The following is a 13,968-nucleotide window of genomic DNA, read 5'->3' as shown; positions in this document are numbered from 1 at the left end:
AGAGAGGCCTACACCCGCCCCCACTGTCAGTCTCTGCCTGCCCTGGATGAAAGTAGCTCAAGGACAGCCACAAGGCCCGGTTTCCCTCCTGCCTGTGGGAATGAGGCAGATGAAGGACGGGAGGGGGGAGGGTTCTTGGACGGAGAACACGAGCCTCCTGAAGATGTGGAACTGAGGGCCTGTTGTCACAGCTGCAGGCAGGACCAATTAGGGTCTCAGAGTGCAGAATGCAGACGGGCACATTTTCACCTTCCAGAGACAGGCCCCAAAGGGTACATAAGCAAAGCTTTGGGTGAAGGGGGGCAGAGAGGGGCCAACACTTCTCCTTGTGTATACTCAGAGACTTGTGAATGCTTAGATTCCCTGTGTAGAATAAAGACTCTCACAAGAAGTGCTGGAGTGTCGGTCTTGCTTGGGAGGGGATGCCTAGCTCACAACAGAAGGTGGGAAAAGGGCAAAAAGGGGCAGAGAACTTTGCCATTTCAAGGCGACGTAGAAAAGATTCTCAAGCAGAGCGTGAGAACAAATCCACCTTAGAGAATGAGGGGGACTTTTCAGAACTGGACAGGGAGGAGATGCAAGGTGTGAAGATCAAGAGATGACAGGTGAAGTGAACATTCCTGCTGTCTAGTACACAAGCAGCATGAGTGGAATCAAATCTTTTCTGAAAGGTGGGGAAGGAGGAGGCATATCAGCTTGGATCCAACTCTAGATGGACCACTGCTTCTCCCACTCCTTAAGGAGAACACTAGTTTGATTTATACTGTTCGGTAGCCTTTAAATTTTAATATGCTAACTGTGCTTCTAAGGTTTCATTTAAGTCTGCTGGAGAGGCAAAGAGGGAAGTGATCTGCTCATTCCAGAAAATCCCTAAACTAGCTGTTGGTATGCTAAGATCGTGCAGCCATGTTGAGAGTGCCAGAGGAGTTTTGCACCTTATCTCACCCTATGAATCTGTAACTAGTCTAGAATTATAGATGGTGCCATCACTGGTACTGAGCAGGTCAGTGTTAGGGGCGCCACTGAGACTGATGTGCCTGTTGCGACAGTCCTGCTCTTTATCAAGTATGATTTAGAAGTCTAGTTATGCACCATGCCAGTCTTCTTTTTCTTCCATTTTACAGGGTGGCTTTAACTCTGTGCCTGTAGATCATGTCTTCTTTATGGTACAGAAAGTTAAGACCTTCCTGGAGTCAGTGGGTCTACTTGGCTCATGGTTAGAGCCTGTTAGGCAAAACAGGATGGCCTATGTCTGTCAGTTCCACCATTTGTGGGGCTGGAGAAAGGAATATGGACATTGTAAACTTAAACACATCTACTATTTCCAGCATCTTCATCCTCATCACTGTCTGTAGCCAATCCACACTGTTTCTTCTTGCCTGTTTCATTCAAACCTGACAGTGCAGGTCATTGTTCACAACTGTCCTTCATTCAGGCAAAGCAGACAAAGAGAATGTCCATCTGTGGCAGGAGCTTCCCACCACACTTGATGCACTTCCCAAAGGGAGCCACCAGGGCCATGTGCCAAAGCAGGTGCACAATCAATGGGACTGCCAAGAACACACACAAAGGAAGGGGGGAGGGGGGAGAACAGGACAGTACACACAAAAGAGAGAAAAAAGAACCTTAGCCTAGCGAGAAAAACAGTCAAGAAATGAGACAATAGGTGAGAACCCATTTGAGATATGTACATTCAGACAGTCCGGCCAAAACTACTTCAAAATAGAAGGTTCCCAACATGAAGTTCTGCAGAGGGACAGAACCCATAAGTATGATGAAGAGACCATGCTGAGGAAAGGACCAGATCACTTACAGAGGAAAAGGGTTAGGCTGTCTGAGCTTTCTTCTCAAATAATTATGCACTAATATGGACTAAAATAAGCCTGCTTCTCTACAGTCATATATAGGCTCCACATGCCCTGGGAAACATCTTTCATATAGACCATTCAAAGTGAAAGTGCCAACTTTGGTGCTGGGGTTTCCCTCTCCTTCAAATCCTTTTGCTGTGCAATAAAGAAAGAAAATGAAAGGAAAAGAAAGTTTTTCCTTCCTAGAAGGCAAGCTGTTCAAAAAATGTCCAGTCTGTGATTCCACATCTTTAAACAGAAGCATGACCCTGTGGCTCTGTTCCACATCATTCAGTTGTCATCACTAAACATCTAGGGAGTTTTCTGTCTTGGAATTCCCTTAAACATGATTCATTGTGAGAAAAAAATTACACATAGTGGTTCAGGTTTTTCCCTCTTTCATATCTCCCAGTACAGGAATGCCTTACAGAACAATAGCAAATGTTAAAGTTATATAATCCTCTGCTTGCATCATTTTCCTCTGTTAAGTTCAATTTTTTCAAGTAGATCTTATTTTCATGTGCGATGTTTCTTCCCCATTTAGGTGGGTCTAGGAGCTGGGTATTGAAGGGACTGGGCCCAATCTGTTAAGAATGGAGCCCTTCACCCGCAGCTGAATCAGATTTTGACTCAGAACAAGAAGGGGAGCCAGAATCTGCAACTGCCAATGTCAGAGGAGCCAGGAATGAGAAGCATGCAGTGGGAAACAAAGAGTTTTAAATGCTGTGGGAAAAGCTTAATGAGGCTAGTGGACATAGGCGTGGGGGGAGGGGGCAATTTCCTTAATCCAATGACAGGTTAGACCAAGTTGAGAAGCATCAGATGCTCCAAGCAATTTACCCTTCTTCAGTTTGGGGAAGAAGGGAGAGCTAGCCAGTTCAGAATCAATGTCGATCCATTAAGCTTCATTTCACCAATACCCTTGTTTACCTAGTATTACAGTGCTGTTTCCTGAAATTCCCTGCTTCCACCAGAGGATTTTTAGAAACGAAATGTCTGCTTTAGACAATGGAGGCTTTACTACTTTCTTCTTTTAGCTCTGAGCAGGGGTGTGGGTTGAATTTTGGGACAAACGCAGCTGCAGGAAAAAGTGTGAACCACCCCCTTTGCATGCAGTGTCCTCACCTGGATCGGGCCAGCATGCACTTACTGTTATTACAATGCATTTATTTCCCCCCGTTTTTTCCTCTTGAGAAGAACACAAGGCAGCTTACATAGCTCCATTTTATTCTCACAACAACCCTGTAAGGTAGGTTAGGCAGAGAGTGCATGACTGGCCCAAAGTCACCCAGTGAGTTTTGTTAGTCAAGTGGGGACTAGAATCCAGATCTTCCACATCTCACTCTAACACCCACCACCACACCACACTGGTTCTCACTTACCCTAGAAAGCAGAAATGGTAAACTGTGCACAATGTAACTGAAATAATATGTACTGTGATCCTAAAGTGTATGCATTTAGAGAAACACTTGTGTGGTATGTTTCATGCTGCTTGCTTATTTATTTCTTTGTTTGTTTGACACTTTTGTATGCCGTCCTTTATGCATGGAATCTCAGGACCGCTTACAATCCTTAAAATCTAAATACAATAAAACAACCATATCTATAAATAAATAACATAATATCAGTAAAAAATTAAATCAAAATCAAAAGCGACTGTTAAAAATTAAAATTTTTAAAATGACGATTAAATAAAAAGCTTTTGACCTGGCACCGAAAAGAATATAAACTCGGCACCAGGCACACCTGTCCAGAGAGCGCATTCTACAATCTGGAATGTTTAGCTAATGTTCTGCTATTGGTCTGCACCTTTTACTGTCTACTGGGATGTCTGAGAAGTATAGTTGGTTGTTTCATTGTAATATATATGTCTTTATCAGAACATTCATGTTGTAACCCTGCTTGACCTTGCTGGACAGAGAAAATATTTAAAACAGGAAAGTGCATTCTTTGATCTACATTTAATTATTTACATTGTGATATTTTACACACATGATAAAACATCACAAATTCCCTTTATGGATACCATGCCAAATATGGGGATTTGATCCTCCACCATTCTCTCTCATATACACCCCACTATCCACTCATTTTAACTGGAAATAGTAATCCAAGGACAGAAAAAGAGGATGCTAAAAGAGTCACCTTCTAGTAAAACATACATTTAAAAAATGAATTGCTTTGTTACCTGTTCCATGTTGTAGCCATGTTTCTCTTTTGCAATAGCAATGTATTCATCCACTGGAGAGAGAAAACAATAACAGCAAACATTATAGCCTGAACAACAACAAAAGCACATGTGCTATTACCTTTGTATAGTAAATACGATGGTTCCCTTTGGACAAATAAGCTGGCATATAAATGAACTTCCTACACCCAAATGCAATAATTTTACTTCTCTTTTTGTACAAGCAGGAAAACTATGACTACCAGCATCCAAGCAAGTAAGACAATTAGGCCAACTTGCATCCTGACTTGTTTGGAAGTTATTAGCTAGAGGTTCCCAGTTTGGACATAACTGAAATCTACAGTTGATGGCAATTCCTCATTTTTTTTCCACTCATACAAAGCTGCTACCTGTGGATTACGCAAAGTCTGTTCATAACTTGACATACAAAGCAGAGATTTGATTGTTCAGATGTGGCTGCTATATGCATCTGTTCCCCTGTGCACAAATAAGAATAAAAGCTATCATAATAACATACCACTACTACTCATCCTCATAATTATCATCTTTATACCACCCAAAGTGGAAGTTCTTTTTTGTTATTATTGTTTATCACATACAAATACATTTATTAAGTACTTTACAGAGATTAGTATAGACAGTCCTTGTATGTAGCTTCTAATCTAATAGGCACAATACAAAAAGGGGAGGGGGAACCAATAGAGAGGGAGATGAAAGCAAGCAAATTAGGGTACCAATTCTAGAAGATACAATATCTCAGTAGTATTGTCTGTTGTGCCTCCATGCTTTTCAGTATACATACAACATACAACATACAACACAACACTCTGACTAGGGATAAGGGCCAGGACAAATTCTTAGTAGCAGAGCAAATAGGAGCAGAGTGTTCTTTCTAGCAGACTGCAAGAAAATAAGCTGCAGGTACACTTTCCCTAACTAATGGGTGTTGCCAACCTGGTCTTCGCCATTATGTTCTTCCTGGAAAGCAAGGGATACAGCCTCCCAAGCACCTCTTGGTCTGGCAAAATGGTGATATAGCCCTTTCTAGCCATGCTGTTCCATGGGATGAATTCTATACAAGTTTGGATGTCCTCCTGAGAGAGTCAGGAGCAGCAAAACTGACCAGTGGAAGACAGTCTAAATGACCAAGTTGATGCATTTTCACCAAAATATTTCAGACAGCTTACAAAACTTTTTAAAAAGAGAATTACAAAAACAGCAAAGGTAAAGGATGACAGATAAAACATGGTGATCAGGAACTTAACTGTCTGTCTATAAATATTTTAAATACTCATGTATCGTATTGGCAGATTTTCAGCAGCAAACCCTCTCTGAAGTACAGCACAATTGCCATTAACTGGCTCTTAGCATGAAGCTCAGGCCGTTTTTAAGGATTTGGCTTTCTTCCTTTCTTTAGCTTTGAAGACCTGATGATGATGGTGATGATGAAGAAAGATTAAATGTTCCCTCTTACAAATTAGCCTCTTAATGTCCAAATGTCTACAGAAATTAAAGTCGGAGATTTTACTGCCCATTAAGGGCCCTCTCTTGCTGCCAGTGCAACTCAAGGGCATAAAAAGGAAGGAAGTTGTCTATTTCAATAGGAATATTAAGAGGATCTTGAGTGACCTCAGTAAGAACTGCCTTCTCTGCATTAAAAATTGGCTACAAAGAGTGGGGCAGACTAAACATTACACCATGGGTGCAAGTTGAGGTACAAAATGTAAGATTTCAACACAGTGAAGAAATACTTCTCATAAGCAAAAGGGGACATCACCACAGGGAAGGAAGAAGAGGTTGTGATTGATTGTTTCACTACCTTGAGAATTATTGATAGTGGATGAAGCTGTTTTGTTTAGCCTGCTTGGCATTCCACAGGCGAGCCCCATTCACACAACCACCAGATCTGTTGCTTTCTGCCATTAGGTTCATGAACAACAGAAAATAATGCTCTTGAATAACCTTCATCTTTGAAACTTAAAAGAAGGCGGGGTAAACAGGGGACATCATAGGCTCAAAATGGAAGAGCACCATTTAGCTTGTAATCAGGCGAGACTTCACCTTTTTGGCTCCAGACACTATTTCCCCAGATTTGGCCACTCTGGCGACCAACAGAGGAAGTCTTTTGCTGACCCCTCAAATATAACATGGCATCGCCGATATTGGACTTCATCACTTTGGATAGCAGGTAAGGCATGCTTCTTTGCATGCCCTACACACTTGTCCACCAAAGTAAAACTGTAAAGACGAAAGGCTAGAATGCCATGAACATCAAACTAAAACACTACTTGTCATTCTAACGTTCAATGTACAACAGCTTTTCCTTTAAATATGGAGTAGTATTCAGTCCTGCCTCTCCAACACCTGGAAACTACAGTGGAACATTCTAGCAAGTACCAATACTATATATTGGCTTTTTTCCACTCTGAATGAGCTCTCAAGTTACCATAATCCAGAAAGGAAGTGGTCAGGACCTAACTTTAAACAGGCTTAAAATAAATTCTTAGCCCAAAAAAGTGTTTAACAAGCCAAACTGTCCATACATGCTTAGTCATTTGTGGGGTATCAAAGGTGTGATGACTTTAGATAACATTTGCAAACAAGTTGTTTACTGGTGTTTTAGAATAGAAGAAGCATCTAGCAGCTGTGCCAGGATGCTAGAGTTGATGGACTTTTGATCTGGCCAGCAGACTATTCTCATCTTTCTATGAATATTCCTTTGTGTATTTGCTTCATTTTTGAGAACAGTTTTGGCACAGGACTTTCTGTTTATCCACTTTTATCCCATTAGCTTCTGTGCTACTTTCCATTCATCATGCATTTATGTAATTAACATTCTAATCTTCTGCAAAATTCATCCAGTATTTTTCTTGTGTTGCCTATCCAACCACAGGTGGAAGTCGGAAGTCTCTCATATCTGCATGTACAGGTAGTCGTGGTGCCAAATAGAACACTGGCAGGTAGAAATAATGTCATTTCTGGTCCTTTTTAATAGCATTCTTAAACAGGTGCTCCAAAGCTTAAGGAACTTTACAGAACTGCTAAGATACACACACATGCACAAAATAAAAATAAAACCAATATTATACCACAGCAGCAGCACTGTTCCTCAAAAGCCAGTATAAAAATTAATGCTTTTAGTTGAAAAGTGTGACCATTGGTCCATATGGACGACTATTCTTTAACTCTGATAGTCAGCAACCTGGAGTCCTAAGGAGAGCAAGCTTTTCCTGCCCTGAGAGCCATCCACTGAATGCCAGAACCATCCCACCTCCAGCTCAGTGAGTTACAGGTTTTCCCCTAGAAACTGAATAGGAACATGCTCCAATAGGGAACTCACTCTATAGCCTTAAGGCCACCATAGAACAAGGCCCTGTTCTTCCCTGCAACTGCCTGTACCAAAAAATGGAATTAGGAGAATCTCATTCTTGGAGTGCCTCAGGGATTATTTTTGTTCTCTTAAACTGCTTCAACAGCTACATTACAGCAGTCAACCTGCAGCCCTCTTCCTCAATATTACTACTATTAAATTATTATTATTATTATTATAACATTTCTATGCCGCCCCTTGCCAAAGCCTCGGGGCGGCTTACAACACAATAAGATACATTGAAATACAATAGAACATAATAAATTACCAATAAATACAAAAATACAAAAATTCCTGCCTTTTTTCCAATACAAGAAAGTCCAGATGTTATTGGATTCCAACTCATCTCCTGTTAGACTTCCTTCATACCTAGCAATTGGCCATGTTGGCTGCCTGGCTCAATCTACAATGAACTACTGTGAACAGTCATTTGGAACTATGGGATGCATCAGTGTATGGCAGACATTACTTCTCCTTCTAATGGTGATAAGTTCCTAAACTTATGCTTGAGAATGGAAATATAGTGGATGAAACTAGCAAAATTAAATCCAATTCAAACATGATGGAACTTGGAGCAATTCTTTCCAGAAAGGGTCCTTTCTGCACTTAGCTTGGCTTCTTCTCACTGAAAGATTGGGATTGTGACTTCTGGTCCTGACCTTGCTCCTGGATAACCAAATGAAAGATGGGTAGTTTATACATGTAACTGAATGAGAAATTATAGTCCTGAGCTGGCACAGTGGAAGAGAGTGATCACTTCAGTCTGTAGATGGAGGCACAATTTTTGAATGCTCCACAAATGGTAGTATGTCAGAGAGAAACAATCCAGCAAGCATGCTTCCTGCTGCAACCCTAACCCTGAGCTAGGAGTCAATTTTCAGCCCCCAGTTGGCTTCGCAGCAGCTATACACCTGTAAACAGCAATATGTCAGTGACAAAACTAAAAATGATGCTTTGCTGCAGAAATTCATCACAACAGAAATGCAAAGGGGACCTTTCTTGGCTTGAAAACAAGCGAAAGCTGACATTTTGTGTCTCTGTAGCACTTGCAAAACACTGGGGCTTTGAGGGGCAATGTGGCAGCTGTCAAGCTTCAACAGTATGAAGGCAGTAATGGGAGTGGTGGAGACAACACTAGAGGCCAGGTGGAACCACATGAGGCCCCTCTTTGGAAGAGCAATCCATCCAGATTACTATCATAAGAACTCCTGTGGTTGATCAAACAGAAGTCGTCATCCATGTAGTCAAGAGTAATTAATTTAGGAGAAAAGGCACTAGGAACTATTGGCTTCCACTTGAAAGAACTGTCTCCTTTAAACCACAGATGGGCAAATCAATTTCCAGTCCATTTCAGTTTTACCTGTACTTAGTCCAAGTCTATTATATCTCAAATCAATCTCTTTTGTCTATCTATCTGGGACACTCTGAGACAGTAGGGAAGGAAGGAGGCCGCAGACAATACAGAATGTCATACCCTGGCACCTGCAGTTTCCTACCTTCCCTGCCCACCAGAATGCCTCTCTATTTCCTCTCCAAGGTTGCATTCCTAACCTCGAAGAGCCAGCCACCATAGTTGTTTCTGCACTAGTAGTGAGGGAGAGAGGGTGATTAGAGTGGAGATTCCTAACTCTGAGATAGTGTCTAGGGATCACATGCATGGTCCCTAGACATTTTATATGCATGCTGGTAATTCAAGGAACTGTGAAAATATAAGGATAACTGTTCTGATCTGTGCATTAGTCCAACAACTATGAATCAAGTTGTTTTGTGTAGAAATGTGTCCCCGAATCTTTGGGCATCATATTTTAAGCATTCACCAAGAGCAAAACATTGTTAGACATGCACGCTCAAGAAAAGAAAGGTGACAAACTCAATGATTTGGTTTCCATTCATCATTTCTATCATCTTTCCAATCTTTTTCAAAGCAGATGGTGCCACACATGCGCACTCAATTCACATGTCTCCCCATGGGTGCAGAACCTCAGTGCTGAGGATCAAATTTCCCTTGCCGGGGTCTCACAGAAAGCCCCACTCCTTTCCCTAACCACACCTCTTCTCCAAGTCATGGATCATTTGGTCATTCCTGCTTTTTCACATCCCAAAAGCTTAGAACACCTCCCACAAGGTTTAATTACTGGCAGAAAGAATTTTAAGGTTAAATATCTCAGCATTTTTGGTATTTTGCCCCCATCCATTTTGCCTTCAGCCCCTAAAATAAGGCCACTGAGATCTTCCCCAAAATATAATTCAGCCACTGGCCTAAAAGAGGTTTAAGACATCTCAGTTATTCCATATTCTGAGTAGAAGGAGGAGGGACTGATGGCTGACACCTGTCCCTCCTTCTGGTTCTGCCCCCAGCCGGAGGGTGCCAGGTAGTCTTGTCAACCGCCCCTCGGGCCTGACGGTGCTGCTGCTCAATGCCAGGTCGGTCAACAATAAATCTTTCCTCATCCAAGACTTGATTGTGGATGAGGGGGCCAACCTGGCTTGCATAACGGAGACCTGGGCGGGAGGGGGGGGGATGTCGCCCTCTCTCAAATGTGCCCGCCTGGGTATTTGGTTCAGCACCATCCACGCCTGGAGGGGAGGGGGGGTCGCTTTGGTTTACCGAGCCTCCATCTCCCTCACGGGACTTCCGGTCCCTTCGAGGCCAGGGCTGGAGTGTCTCTACTTGGTGTTGGGAGACTGAGACAGATTGGGGATTCTGTTGGTGTACCGTGCACCCTTCTACCCAACAGTCTCCCTGCCTGAGCTGACAGAGATCGTCTCGGACCTGGTGTTGAGGACCCCCAGGATATTGGTCCTGGGGGACTTCAGTCTCCATGCCGCGACTGGTCTGACCGGGGCGGCTCAGGACTTCATGGCCTCCATGATGGCCATGGGGCTGTCTCAACATGTCACCGGCCCGACCCATGAATGTGGACACACCCTGGACCTGGTTTTCTCGACGGGGCAGGAAGAGGGTGGTCTGAGGGTGAAGAATTTATGCCTGACACCCCTGTCATGGTCAGATCACTTTCTGGTGAGGTTTGAGCTCGAGAGCGGCCTCTCCCTCTGTAAGGGTGTGGACCCGATTGTATGGGTCCGCCCTCGGAGCCGGATGGGTCCGGATGGATTCCTGAAGGCCCTGGGGGAGTTTCCAGCTGACAAGACTGGTGCTCCTATCGAGGCTCTGGTAGAACTGTGCAACGGAGAGATGACCAGGGCTGTGGACACGATCGCTCCCAAGCGTCCTCTCCCACCGGGCAGAGTCCGCTCTTCCCCTTGGTATACACCTGAATTGCGGGCGATGAAGCAGGTTGGGAGATGGCTAGAGCGTAGGTGGAGGAAATCACGGGATGAATCTGACCGAACACACCTGAGAGCCCATTATCAGGCCTATGCTGTGGCGGTGAGGGCAGCGAAAAAGGAATTCTTCTCCATCTCCATTGCCTCCTCAAAATGCCGTCCAGCGGAGCTTTTTCGAGTGTTGCATGGCCTGGTTTATCCTGGCCCCAAGAAAGATCTGGTTTCACCCTCGAAGGCCCGCTGTGACGACTTTGCCAAGCATTTCAGGGAGAAAATCACTCAGATTCGTCACGAGCTAGACTCACTAGTAGAGGTTTCTGGGGAGATACCAATGCCACCGCCTAGTCCAAAATTAATGGATGAATTTCAGTTATTGCGGCCTGATGATGTGGATAAGGTGCTTGGACGAGTACGTCCCACCACTTGCCTATTGGACCCTTGCCCGTCTTGGGTAATAAATAATGCCAAGCACGGGATTGGGATCTGGATCTTGGAAGTGATTAACTCTTCTCTGAGGGAGGGTCGGGTACCTGCCTCTTTAAAGGAGGCGGTAGTCTGACTGGTCCTGAAGAAAGCGTCACTGGATCCAGAAATGGCCACTAATTATAGACCAGTGGCCAACATCCCGTTTTTGGGCAAGGTGTTGGAGCGAGTGGTGGCGGGACAACTCCAAGCACTCTTGGATGAAACTGATTATCTGGACCCATTTCAGTCTGGCTTCAGACCCGGGTACGATACTGAATCTGCCTTGGTCGCCCTGTATGATGACCTGTGCGGGGAGAAGGACTGGGGGAGTGCGTCCCTGTTGGTTCTTCTGGACCTCTCAGCGGCTTTCAATACCATCGACCATGGTATCCTTCTGGATAGGCTAGCAGGAGTGGGGGTCAGAGGCACTGCTCTGCAGTGGTTCCGCTCTTATCTCAATGACCGTTTCCAGAAGGTGGTGCTGGGGGACTATGGTTCTGCACCATGGCAGCTATGCCATGAAGTACCGCAGGGGTCCATTTTGTCCCCTTTGCTGTTTAACATCTACATGAAACCACTGGGAGAGGTCATCAGGAGGTGTGGGCTGCGGAATCATCAGTACGCTGATGATACCCAGCTCTACCTCTCGTTTTCCACCAATCCAGGTGAGGCAGTGGCTATGCTGAACCGGGGCCTGGCTGAGGTAATGGGCTGGATGAGGGCCAATAAACTGAAGCTCAATCCAGACAAGACGGAGGTCCTGTTGGTTGGCGGATCAAGCTTCGGTGAGGGTGAACTGAACCTAGTCCTGAATGGGGTTGCACTCCCTCTAAGGGACAAGGTCTGCAGCTGGGGAGTGCTCCTCGACCCAGAGCTTTCACTGGAAGATCAGGTGACAGCGGTGGCGAGGAGCGCTTTCTTTCAGCTTCGGCTGATCCATCAGCTACGCCCCTACCTGGAGTACAACTGCCTGGCAACAGTGACACATGCGTTGGTGACTTCCCAACTTGACTTCTGCAATGCGCTCTACGTGGGGCTACCCTTGAAGATGGTCCGGATACTTCAATTGGTTCAGAATAGAGCTACCAGGCTGTTGACGGGGACTAGGCCTTATGTCACATGACTCCAGTCCTCCGTCAGCTTCACTGGCTTCCCATTGAAGTCCGGGCCCAATTCAAGGTGTTGGTGATCACTTATAAAGCCCTAAACAGCTTGGGTTCTGGCTACCTGAAGGAGCACTTATGTCCATATATGCCCGCCCGCCCCCTCAGATCTGCGGGAGAGGCCCTTCTCCGGGAACCCTCCGTGAAGGAAATTAGGAGGATATGTACTCGGAGGAGGGCTTTCTCTGCGGTGGCGCCCAATCTATAGGATGCGCTCCCCAGAGAGGTCCGCCTGGCGCTGTCGTTATTTGTTTTTCGGCGCCAGGCGAAGACCTTTTTATTCAAGCGTCATTATAATTGTTAAGGTTATTTTTATTTTAAAGTTTTTTGGCCAGGGTGACTTATTTTATACAGTTATGTGTATTTTATATTGTTATTTATGTATTTTAATTTATTTATTTATTTGTAAGCCGCCCCGAGGCTTCGGCGAATGGGGCGGCCTAGACATTTTCTAAATAAATAAATATGCATGCTGGTGCACATGTGCACCCTCCCATGTGTGAAGGATCTCTACATTTAAAACATGTGAACCCACTCTCAGTGATTAAACTCTATTATTAGTGTTATAGTAAGGATGAATATCTTTTTCACTCTAATCTTTTGAGCTCATTATGTTAATTATGAAAAATAGAAAGTCTAAGTAACCATCAGCAATTAAAATTAATTAAGGCATAATCAGTAATTTTTCATAAACAGGTCCTCACTAATTTAAAAGCTATTGTACACTGCAAAAAGCAGGGTGAATAAAGAGCATTTTCAAGAGAGCACTTCATGAAGGCAAAAACTGAGAGTTGCAGGCATCATAGATGTATATACTACTTTCCACTTCCAGTTAGTATTAACTTGGAGTGTCCATATTTTTCCTCAGAGCTGCAATGCAGAAAGCTGGGAGAAACATCTTATTCAGCTAACTTATTGTGCACAGACTCAACACTGGCGAATTATCTGTCTTCTTTAAATCTGTATTTATTTGATTAAGCAATCTTCCCATTCCTCCTACACCCCAATTATTTCTCCAGTCTAAACACGAACAATTCCTGCATTTTTCCCTCACATGATCTACTTTCTGGACCAGCCCATCCAGATGCTGCAGACTACAACACCCATGAGTTGTGGAAATTCTGGTCTGAGGACTGCTGTTTGTATTTTCACACTTCAAGCATCTTACAAACACATCTAGAAATTGTAGTAGCTAAACAGGCTTTCACAAGCACAGCAAACTTGAGTATACTTAATATACTTAGTATATTTAATATACCTAGTATTCTTGGGCTGGCTGGTCAGATTTTGCAAACACCCTGCTAACCCAATCTTTGCCGTCATGCATTCGAACATTTCTTCTGTCAATTGGCAATATCCAAATAGAATACAATATGTTAAATGCAAAGAACTCTCTCATAAGAATTCCAAGCTCTCCATTTGTCTCAAGGCACATTCCCCCCATCCATAGGATATTTCATCTCCTACTACTCCCCTCTAAAAATAACAACCCTAAATATAGCCAGTATAAACTGCTTTGCTCCTGGTTATCTTACCAGATTATTAAAGTCTGTTGTTGCAGAATCAGGACCACGTGTGTGTGTGTGTGTGTGTGTGTGTGTGTGTGTGTGTGTGTGAGAGAGAGAGAGAGAGAGAGAGAGAGAGAGA

At 43.9% G+C, this 13,968-nt stretch overlaps 1 protein-coding gene across 3 annotated transcripts in view; it reads right to left on the bottom strand.

Moving 5' to 3' along the window:
- Positions 1-13,968, bottom strand: part of RCOR1 (REST corepressor 1) — a 167,609-nt gene that overhangs the window by 59,294 nt on the left and 94,347 nt on the right. For all 3 annotated transcript variants that reach the window (XM_044437196.1, XM_044437197.1, XM_044437198.1), the window contains exon 4: positions 4,036-4,088. In XM_044437196.1, the coding sequence (XP_044293131.1) occupies positions 4,036-4,088 (53 nt within the window). The remainder of the gene's footprint in view (positions 1-4,035; positions 4,089-13,968) is intronic.

This window comes from Varanus komodoensis, unplaced genomic scaffold, assembly GCF_004798865.1.
Source record: "Varanus komodoensis strain SLA01 unplaced genomic scaffold, ASM479886v1 scaffold3, whole genome shotgun sequence".
Lineage (NCBI taxonomy): Eukaryota > Metazoa > Chordata > Lepidosauria > Squamata > Varanidae > Varanus > Varanus komodoensis.
Note: the sequence above shows the minus strand (reverse complement) of the source record. Positions and strands in the feature narration are given on the sequence as shown.